Here is a 10,436-nt window from a genome sequence, read left to right on the forward strand (position 1 = left end):
CCCCGCTTTGAGGCAGCCTGCACCCCCCGACGCTGCGCCGGGCGTCCGAGGTGACCTCCCTCCAGAGTCGGCTTCCCGCGGGGGCTGCACTGAGCACGGAGGTTCCCCTCGCGCTTCCCTTCAAGGGCACGGGGACACAGGGATGGTGGGGGAGAGCCCCCCAAGAAGGAGAAAGAAGGGGCAGAGCCGGGGGTCCTGGGCCGCGGTTTCTGCGGAGCGATCCTCTGAAGGCCTCCGAGGCTCGCTTCTCCGCCCCAGACGCGCGGAGCGTGCGGACAGGGTTGGCACTGAAGTGAGCCGGTCCCCTTTTGCATAAACCCGTTTGTTAGATTCAGGCGAGGCCATTGGGATCAGAAGGGGGAGATGTGACAGAAATAAGGGGCAGAAAAGGTCTGAAGTAAAGAAAACTGCAGAAATCATGTTTAGTTTGGGCTGCCCCTGTCACGGCCGCTGGGCAGCAGGTTTAATGATGTGACGCAGAAGCAGGTGGCGAGGACTCACGGGGACGCAGCGCCAGTGTGGAGCTGCCCTTCCCAGCCCACTCACGTCCTCTTCCCCACGGGCTGAGGTCCTTGACCCCAGTTCCTTGTGCGGGCAAAGGGGATGGAGCAGAAAAGAGAGAGAGACCCCCTGGGTGAGGAGCAGAGTCTCTGAGAAGCAAGTGGCCCTTCCCTCAGAAGTGACCTCATAGCTGTGGTTGGCACATGTGTGAAGAAAGCCTGGTGGTTAGATGAGCAGACAGAGCCCTGGTCCTATTTCCTGCTCTGTGTGTGGCAGGGGAGGCCTGGGCTGGCTACAGCGTCTAGTCCCAGCTCCCTGGGACCCTCAGGGAAGAGATGACAATGGCATTGAGACTGCAGAAGCACGAGGCCGACCTTCTATCAGGCCCCCTTAATGGGCTGGGTGCAGGCAGGTGTGGGAGGCTGAGGCCGCTTGGGACCTGGTTCCCGTCCAAGCAGCCTTATTTCCTTCCCGTCCCTTTGACGCCCGAAGCTGGCGTGGCTGGGTCCCTGGTGTGGAGGGAAGGGTCAGAAGAGCTTGGCGGTGACCCGGTTCCCCCCAGACTTCTTATCCCCTGAGGGCCGAGGAGCCACAAAGTCGAAGGTCATGTGATGCTTGACCCGGCCTTTGCTCTTGCTCCAGAGGGCAATGAGGCCGAAGCAGAGGGTCACGGAAGTGAGGAAGGGGAGGAAGCCCACCGCCAGCACCATCGCCACGCCTCTGCTGTCCAGGAAGAAAGGCCCCGGGCCCCCTGGCGTGGTGACGTTGGGGTCAGAGAGAGTGCCATTTGGTGGCTCAACTTGGATTACTTCCAGCCAGGTCCTCAGGGAGTCATTCCCAGCGACGTTGCTGACCACGCAGACATAGGGCCCTCTGTCCCGTAGCTGCACTGAGCGGATCTCCAGCGTCCCGTCCTCTAGGACCCTTACTCTCCCAGCCCTTCCCAGCCGAGCCCCCTGAGGCCTCATCCAAGAGACTGTGGGGGCTGGGTCCCCATCCCCAGAGCAGGAGAAGATAGCACGTCCCCCCTCCTCTGCGATGACCCATCTTGGCCCGGACTTTCGGATCAGGGCCGGCTGGCAAGTGAAGTGGCCCGGGGGGAGGATGTCCGAGAAGTCCCTGAGGCTCTTCCCTTGGACATGCTGGGGGCCGGCGCACGCAGGGGCAGACGAGCCGAAGTCCAGGCGGCCGCGGAGCCGGAGCAGCCAGAGGAGGCGGCAGTCACAGGTCAGGGGGTTGCCGGACAGCCTCAGGGTGACCAGTTTGTCCGGAGAAGGGAAGGCCGTTTCCTCCAACGTCTGCAGGGCGTTATCCGCCACGTCCAGGAGGTGGAAGGCGGTCAAGCCGTGGAAGGCGTGGGCAGCGATGGACGTGAGGCACGCCCCCGACAGGCGGAGCTCCTGGAGCCGCACCAGGGGGCTGAGCCTCCGGGCCGGGATGGCCGAGATGGGGTTCTGAGAGAGGTCCAGGACCCTCAGGAAGCTCAGGTGGTGCAGCGCCTGGAAGGGCACCGCGCTCAGGTTGCAGCAGGTGATGGCCAGGCTGCTGAGGTTGAGCCCGGCCAGGCTCCCTGGCTCCAGGGCCTCCAGGGCAGGCCAGCGGTAGATCTCCAGCTCCTGGAGCTGCCCCAGCCCCCGGAGCGCCCCCGCCGGCAGCCTCCCAATGTCCAGGTCTCGAAGCCGAAGGGCCCCCAGTTCTGGGAGCCGGGCCAGGGCCCGGCCAGGCACTGTGCTGAGGTTGCAGCGCTCCAGGGTGAGGGACCTCAGCTTGGCCAGCCCTGCAAAGGCCCCCGGAGCCACAAACACCAGGTGGTTGTCCCCAACCTCCAGCTGCTGGAGGCTGCCCAGCTCCCCAAAAGCTCCGTCGAGGAAGAGGACGATCTGGTTGAGGCGGAGGTCCAGCAGCGTGAGGGCGGACAGGCCGGAGAACACCCCGGGCCCCAGAATTCGCAGCCGGTTGCCCTGCAGCCTCAGGGTGAGCAGGCTTTGCAGGCCAAGGAAGGCCCCGGGCTCCAGGGCCGACAGCTGGTTGTCGCTGAGGTCCAGTTCCGGAGCAAGCCCAGACGGGAGAGCATCCCCCGCTGAAGCCCCCATAGGCGGTTCCCACTCAGGTCCAGGAGCTCCGTGTCCGGCGGGAGTCCCCCAGGCACAGCCTCCAGCCGCCGGTGGGCGCAGAGCACGGCCCGGGGCTGGGAGGTGCAGTCACACGCGGGCGGGCAGCTGCCCGCGCTCCCTCCCAGCAGGAGCAGCAGGATAAGGAGGGGTCGCCACGGGTGCCAGGCTTGCTTTGGAGTTGTGGCCGTGGCCATCCCCTCTTCAGTCCTGGAACAGATGGTGACATGGTCCTTGTTGGGAAGTCGGCTCAGCCAGCAAGTGGGGCGCAGACCCAGGAGGAACCCCAGTGCCTCTTCCCTGGGGCCCCCTGGGGCTCCTCTTTGCAGACCCTCTCCTGTCCTCCCGCCTGGCCCCGGCTAACAGGCCAAGTGCTACTAGCTCAGGGACCCGGCCGGCCATGGGGAAGTTTTATGGGACTGGGACCGGAAGCAGCAGGAAGTAACTCTGGGCTGGTCTCCCTGTAACCGGTTTTTCTCTGTATCTGTGAGATCCAAGGATACTCGGGTCCCTTCTCCCTGAAATCTGCTCTCCCCAAGCTCTGTTCTGTCCGTCTCTCCCATATTATCTACCCATAGCTTTGTCGAAGGCTAGCAGGGTGGAGGCCTCACCTCGAGCCGGTCTCCCAAGGCTGGAACTGTGCGGGCCTTAGCTCTGCCCCCGGCCTCCGCTTACCGCCTCTCTGGCCAGCTCTGGCCTGGCACAGGGCCCGAGGCCCTGGACCAGCAAGATTCAATCTCCCCAGAGCGCTCGTGGAAAACGGCCAAGCTGCACATTAGCCGTGGCTCAGGACACAGGGCCACTTGAATCTCCCACAGGAACCCCAAGGGCAAACCCTCCTCCCCGATGGATGACACTGGGGTGCGTGAGGGACCTGAGAGATGCCCAAGCTTGGGGTTCTGTTGCTTGGTCCTCAGACTTAACTGCTCTTATGTCCCTCCTCCGTGGTGTTTTGATTCAAGTCCAGCGTGTGAATCCGAGGGAACTGTCTTGTCCCCTTTGGCTTCAGCTGCCCGATCGTAAGCCGGGAGGCATAGACAGGTGCTGAGGAACAGCACCTGACCGGACGTGGTGGGTGGGAAGCGGTAGGGACCCCGTGGCTGGCACAGCAGATCTCTGGGCACAGGCTGTTGACTTAAAGTGGGTTTCTGCATGCCAGGGGCCTGGGCAGCCTCAGGAAGACAGTGACCACTGACCACTGGACACTGGCCTAAGCGATGGAGGAGAAGGGTCCCGCAGGTGGTTTGGGCCCTTGACTCACCCTGTTCAAGACCAACCAGGGACCCCCAGGGAGGGCGGGGCGGCCCTGGGATTGGTGAGGAATGGCCACATGAAGGGAAGGTGCCTGCCTTTCTTTCTAGCTGCAGGTTCTGATCAGCTTTGGGGTGCAGGCTTCCGGCTTCCTGGGCCCTCATGTGCCCCATTACCTGCCACGTGGAGCTGAGGAGAGGCAGTTTGGGACATGGTGTGACTTCTTCCCCTTTCCTTCCCCGTCCACACCCTCCTCTAGCGGGGTCGTGGTGGCCGCTATCCTGTAGCTACTTCAGGGGACTGCAGTAGTTGGGAAGCTGAAGAAAGAGGCCACAACAGCCGAGGGACGTAGGACGCTGTTCTGAGGCTGAGGCATGAGAAAGGGTGGCACGGGGTGGGCAGAGGCTGCCGACCATCCCCGCTCGTCCCCATCCCAACCTAACAGGTATCTGTGGCATGCTGCGAGTTCACCAGGCAGACAACTGTCCCGGCCACTCTTGTTGTCCCTGTGCATGCCTGGGAAGTCCACCCGACACGGACCCCGACAGTGACAACGGGCCCTTTCTCTCTGCCACTGCAGTTCCTGCTCATCCTGGCTCTGCATCCAGCAAAAGTGCAGCCAAGCGTGTAGCCCAGCTTCCCTGCTCCCCACTGCTGCGAGTTCCCTCTTAGTCCCCACAGCCTGCTGGGCCAGGGGCTGGGGGAGCAGGGGGCCGACCCCTTTTCTTTATAAGGTGGCTAATTGAATTACAGACTTCCCTTGCCAATCTCCATGGCTACAGGACTGGCTTCTGGCCACTCTGCAGGAAGAGATAGCTGTCAGAACCCCTTCTCTCTCTCCTTAAGTGGGTTAGGGTCTGGGGCATTGTCCCCTCAAGGAATAGAGTACTGTCTTCTTCCTGGCTCTCTGTGGCAGTCCAAAGACGCATTTGAACCTGGGTGTCTTCTTTGGAGCAGGCCCGATTGAGGCATGGGGACCCGCGTGGGGAGGGGGCTCTTGGAGGAAAGATTTCTGGAATAGCCATGCTGATTGCAGGGCGGGGGAGGGGGGCCCTTCCCAGAGGTAGGGGGAGCACTGGGAGATGGAGGGAGGTCTTCTGCAGTCTTACCCCAGGGCCGCTTGGGACATCTTTACTTTTCCATCGCGCCCAGGCTGGGACTGACAACTGGCTGGGGCGGGGTTTGTCACAGACCTCTAGCCTCGACCACAACTGGCACACTGGTTGGCCTGACTCCAGGGGAGCATGACAGAGAAGGGGGGCCACTGCAGCCGGGGACAGGCATGGGGGGCGCCATCGAGATGTGAGGGCGGTGCATCAAGTTGGCTGACCTGTCCGGGGTTGGGGGCCTGTCCCATTCGGGAGGTCACTCGCCTGCACCTCCCAGTGCTTCACTCCCACTGCCCCCCCGCCTCACCACCGCCAGCTGCCCTGCTGCTGCTGCTGCCAAGACCAAGGTAGAGAAAAGAGCCAGAAAGCGTTTCTCCGTTTTTTTTTTTCCTCTCTCTCTCTTTTTAAACCAGGCGAGAATGAGTCTGCAGCAACCCTGTTGGTGCAAAATAAATAAATAAAGCAGCCAGGGAGGCTGCAGCGGGCGGCACTCCAGCGTGCAGAGAGGGAGGGGCGCGGGCGGCTCTGTGGCCCCCAGGCTCCCGGCCGCTGCAGAAGCAGCTGGGCAGCTCGGAAGGGTCCTTCGGGCTCTGGACCCCCCGGGCCGAGCACCTGCCTTGGGGCTGTCATTTAGTCTGGCAGGTGCAGGGCAACCCTGTGCGACCTCTCTGTCTAAACGTCTCCTGTGGGTACCATTTGTGGGCAAAGTTCTCAGCCCAGAGCATCCACCAGGGAGTCGAGTTTGAAGCTCCTTCGATGGGGGTCCCTGAGGCTCGGACCCCAAGCCTCAGCAGGGGGATGCTTGGAGTGGGAGCTAGAGTCCCTGCAACACTGATGGTGGCCGGGCTGGAGACCAGGGTCCCCTGAACCCCCCCCCCACAGCGCTACTGCAGGGCGGCATGTAGGTAATCTACTTAAGGCTCCCCCGCTCCCCGACACACACACACACCTCTGGCCTTTAAGATCCTTTTATAAAGAATGGCACAAGTCGGGGTTTAGGTTTCCCCGGCTAACCCCTCCTATCACCTGCTGTTTCTCCCTCAGCGGAGGGGGGGCTCACAGCTCTTTACAAAGCCAGGACGAGCCCTGGGGAAGGTCAGGGCTGGAGAAAAACTGCCTGCTGGTGTCGGTGGTACCCAGCTGCTGGGTGGCGGAGGCGTCCTCTCCTTGTAATAAGAGCAGGGCCGGGGGGGCGGGGCCCAGACAGTCCTCCGAGAGTCTGTCCCTGGCCTCTGACCAGCGTCCAGCCATCTCCGCTTCTCTCGTGGTTTCTTGTGATAGGAGAAAGCCGAGCCCGGACAGAGCCTGGAGCACCCCAGGTCTGAGGTTGGTGGACGGGGCACAGGGAAATGCTCTTGGGCTCCCTCAGGGCTGGCGCTCTTCCTGAGGCCACTAAACTCCTCTGAGCCACAACCTCAAGGAAGACAGATCGTGTCAGATCAGAGGCGTCTGTCTCCAGAGCTGCGTCATAGTTTGAGTGAGTGTGTGGTCCACCTGCATGTGGACTTGTGTCTCTGATCCGGCTGGTGCTAACCCCTAACGTCTGTTTGTAAAATACACATAGAGGTCTGAGTTCTAACTCTGTATGATGGTCTCACCTTTCATTGTACCTTATCCTATACCCAAATCCCATAAAAATATCATCCCCAGCCCCTCACCCTCCATGGATGCAGTTTTTTTTTTGTTCTGACCCCAGGAAAAGGGCAGGGTGTCCAACCATTTCCTTGCTGAGCGGGCAGGAAGAGGAAGGCAGGACATCTGAAGATGCAGGTTCACGTTACGTGCAGCCCTTCTGGGCTCCGGCCACCGGTCTCTGAGCTTGGTGCTTCTTCCCCGGCCGAAGCCCACAGGGAAATGCGATGAGGTATTTCAAAGACTGGTTCTTAGCTTCTGAGCCCAGAGTTGAGTTCCATTCGTCCAGGGTGTCCTGGATCCCCCTGTTGTCCTGAAGATAGCTTGGTCCTCCTTGAGGTCCTTCTGTCACCCGCCCCCCCCCGCCAAGGCCTCCAGAACCTGGGGTGACAAGGCAAGGGAAAGGGGCCAGAACAAAGCTGAGGCCAGAGGTGCCGGTCCTCGTCCCCACACTCTGGCCCTTGGCCCACTGCCAGGCAGGCCGGTGGCAGGAAACTGGTCTCAGCATTTGCTCGGTCCCACAGGACGGGCAGGGACCACCCTCCGGGGGAGGGGGTTATGGGAAAGGCAAAGGCTGAGGGCGGGAGGGTGCGGGTGGGGGCGCGGCAGGCTCTGGGGAAGAAGCCCCTCTTCCAGGTCACTGGGACAGTCCCTCGGGCGACTCAATTTCAGTGCTGAAGAGCTCCTTGTAGAGCGGGGGGAAGGCGGCCTGGACCACGATGGGGTGCAGGTGCTGGAAGGTCTGCAGCTTCTCCACGTGCTGGCTGCACAGGCTCCGGAGCTTCCCCTTGGGCGGCAGCTGGAGGCGGGTCAGCGGGGAAGGAGGGGGGCCCTTCAGCGCTCTCCCCAGAGCCCCGAGCTCCTCCGTCCTCCCTGGGCCGGGGTTCCCCTTCTCGGTTTCTCTCTGTGCCCTGGGCACTTGTGGACGGGCCAGACCCCGCCGGAGCAGGTGTGTGTCAGGGCGAACCCCAATCACCTTCCCACTACTCCTAACTTGAACACTGTTTGTGACCCTCCATCACACTTCATGCTCTGATGTGAAATTCTGTGACTCTCTGGGTTATGTTCTGTCCCCCGCCTTTTTGCCTTTGTCGATGTCCCCGTCACCTGGAATGCCTTTCCCATTCTTTGCTTAGCTAGTGACACCTTCTCCAACAATGTTTCTCTGACTACCCCCTGGATTAAGGGTCTTTCCTGTGGGCTTCCCGCTATGTGGCCCTTACACCCCATTTTAAGGAAATGACCCAGTTTGTCTGCCTTCCCACTCTAGGTTTAAGCTCCTTAGGTGGAGTCCCCCCCATCCCGTGGCAAATACTCAATAACTGTTTGTTTGAACTAAACAGTTTCCCAGCTGGTGCCCAACACCGCCGGCGGCCCAGAGGCCGTGAGGAGACAGAGCGGGAGACCTTCCTAGAGGAAGGCTGAGAAAGCCATCTATCTTCCGCGTTTTTTCCTAAGTGAGCCTTAACTACACCTCTTACCGGCCACCCCACTTCTCCCCGGCTCAGTGTCTCAGGGAAGGGGCAGGCAGGGAAGAGCAGGCGGCGTCTTCTCTTTGAATCTGTCTTCTTTTCATTTCTATTGCTTTAGTTCGAGTTTGTCCAAACTATTGCAATAGCGTCCTTCCTTCCTTCCTTCCTTCCTTCTTTCCTTCAGATCCGTCTTCTTTCCTTCCTTCCTTCCTTCCTTCCTTCCTTCCTTCCTTCCTTCCTTCCTTCCTTCCTTCCTACCTTCCTTCCTTCCTTCCTTCCTCCACAAAAATTTGTTGAGAATTTACTCATTTCCTTAAAATGGGGTGTAAGGGCCACATAGCGGGAAGCCCACAGGAAAGACCCTTACTCAGCTAGGCACTGGGATGGGCTGTGGTGGTACACCAGTGAATAAAATAAAATAAAATCTCTTTATTAAATATATATTCTAAAGAGGGAGCCAGAAAATAAGCAAATATATGTCAGAATTTCTTTAAAGAACCATAAAGGATGGTTGGGGGCGGAGGGCTTTTCGTACGGGGCGGTCTGGGAAAATCTCTCCAGAATGAAAGGGTGGAGCGAGGCATTTGGCAAACTGGGGGAAGAAGCTTCCAGCAGCTGGAACGGCAGGTACAAAAGCCCAGACATGCAGCTGTGTGTGACGTGTTCCAGGAAGAGCGAGGAGGCCGGCGTGGCCGGCGTGGCTGGGGGAGAGGGCAGGGCCTGGCTGTGTGACTCAGACTCTAGCTTTGATTCTCAGCGTGAGGGGCAGCCACAGGCGGACTGAGGACAGTGCCGTGTGGCAGGACAGACGGGGGTGGGGCGGGGTGAGAACTGGTAGCTGGAGGGCGTGCGTGCGTGTGTGCGCGTGTGCGTGCGTGCGCGCGCGTGTGTGTGGACAGTGGGAGGCGATGCTTTCTGAAGGTGGGGATCTAAGCAGATTTGCGTCCCCACGGCCCTCCCTGGTTCTAGTCTCTCTCCTCCTGATGTCTCCCACCAGACCCGGAGCTCGTCAAGGCAGAGACCATTATTTAAGTCACTGCTGTATCCTCAGCACTCAGCACTGTGTCTGGCACATACCAAGGGCCCGTGGCTTGAGTGCTTACATAAGTGACTCCTTTACACCGGTTCCAAATTAAATTGCCTAAATAATAGCTCTGATGATATCATTCCTCTAGCCCTTGGGGCTTGCTATTGCCTAGAAATAAAGCCTTCACCCTTTAATATGTCATTGAAAGTCCTCTCTGATTTGCTCCCTGACCTAATTTTCCAGCTCGTCTTCTGCCACGTCCCAGGCGCCGCCGATCTCTCCTGATCTCGCACTTCGGTCAAAGTGCGCCTGAACTCTCTTCTCCACAGATGCACGATTCCGCCTCCTTATTTTTGCTCCGATGGCGCCCTAAGCCCGAATGAAATGCCTGCCCTGCCCCCACAAATGTCTGTTAAAATCTTACCTACTTCATGGCCTGGTTTAGACGCCGCCTTCTCTAAGAAGCGGCTACGATTCCCTCCTTTCCCCCCAGATTATGTTCAGTCCTGTTCCATGCTCTCCTACGTGTTCTCCAGTATCTCATAGCACAGTGTCGGGAACAGGGATGCGTGACATGGAGCCCTGGGGCTAGATCCTGCACGCTTCACTCGCCAATGTTGTAAACTTGGATAAGTCACCAGGTCTCCTCATCGCTCCAGGAGGAGATGAATGCCTGTCCTCCCGACGGAGGCTCCTGAGCACAGGGGGGCACGTCTGCGACATCCCCTAGTTAACGGCTTTACTATTATGCCACGTCTCGCATTCTGCTCTGCTTAGAGCTATTGGCACGCGCGTCTCTTCCCACCAGACTGAAGACTCTTGGTGGGAACAAGGACACGTCCCTGTATCTTTCCACGCCACAGCGCCTTGTGCCAGGTGCTGGGGAACAATTGTCTATCTTAAAGGGAATCGCTCCCCGAAGGCCCCTCCCAAGTCCAGGCTCTCTCTTTCCTCTTTCCACAAACAGAAGTGACTATTCCTGTGCTGTTGCGAGCTCTCCGACGCAACGCGGTACTTCCTCCCCTGTACCCACAGACCCCAGGCCTCGCGAGCCCAGACGTCACAGCTCTGGTGCCGGGCCCGGCCTCTTCCACCCCCGGGACGGCGCCTACCTTTGCCAGGATGCCTTGGCGATGCGTCCTGCAGAGATGATGGTGAAAAGCCAGCTCCAGGTTGTACTGCAGCTGTTCTACTTTCCTTTTCTCTTGGAGCCCCGGCCGGCCTGGAGGAGGAGGGGACAGGAAGGCAGTGAGAACAAGAGAAAGCGTGGACGTTGACTTCCACCAAAATCGTGGCCCCTTTTGGACGTCTGGGTTGGATGAGGTCTTCCGCC

At 59.8% G+C, this 10,436-nt stretch overlaps 2 protein-coding genes across 2 annotated transcripts in view; both read right to left on the bottom strand.

The window, feature by feature from the left end:
* Positions 1-421: 421 nt before the first annotated feature.
* Positions 422-4,989, bottom strand: LINGO4 (leucine rich repeat and Ig domain containing 4). The gene is given in 3 exon segments (XM_039841636.1): positions 422-2,551; positions 2,554-2,822; positions 3,874-4,989. Coding segments are annotated over 2 exon segments (1,779 nt in total). The 5' UTR covers positions 2,810-2,822; positions 3,874-4,989; the 3' UTR covers positions 422-1,028.
* A 1,976-nt stretch (positions 4,990-6,965) lies between these two features.
* Positions 6,966-10,436, bottom strand: part of RORC (RAR related orphan receptor C) — an 11,644-nt gene continuing 8,173 nt past the window's right edge. The window contains exons 7-8 of the mRNA XM_039841007.1: positions 10,216-10,325; positions 6,966-7,403 (exon numbers count right to left, since the gene is read on the bottom strand). Of these exons, the coding sequence (XP_039696941.1) occupies positions 7,242-7,403; positions 10,216-10,325 (272 nt within the window). The 3' untranslated portion in view covers positions 6,966-7,241. The remainder of the gene's footprint in view (positions 7,404-10,215; positions 10,326-10,436) is intronic.

Source organism: Pteropus medius, unplaced genomic scaffold (assembly GCF_902729225.1).
Source record: "Pteropus medius unplaced genomic scaffold, Ma_sr-lr_union100, whole genome shotgun sequence".
Classification (NCBI taxonomy): domain Eukaryota; kingdom Metazoa; phylum Chordata; class Mammalia; order Chiroptera; family Pteropodidae; genus Pteropus; species Pteropus medius.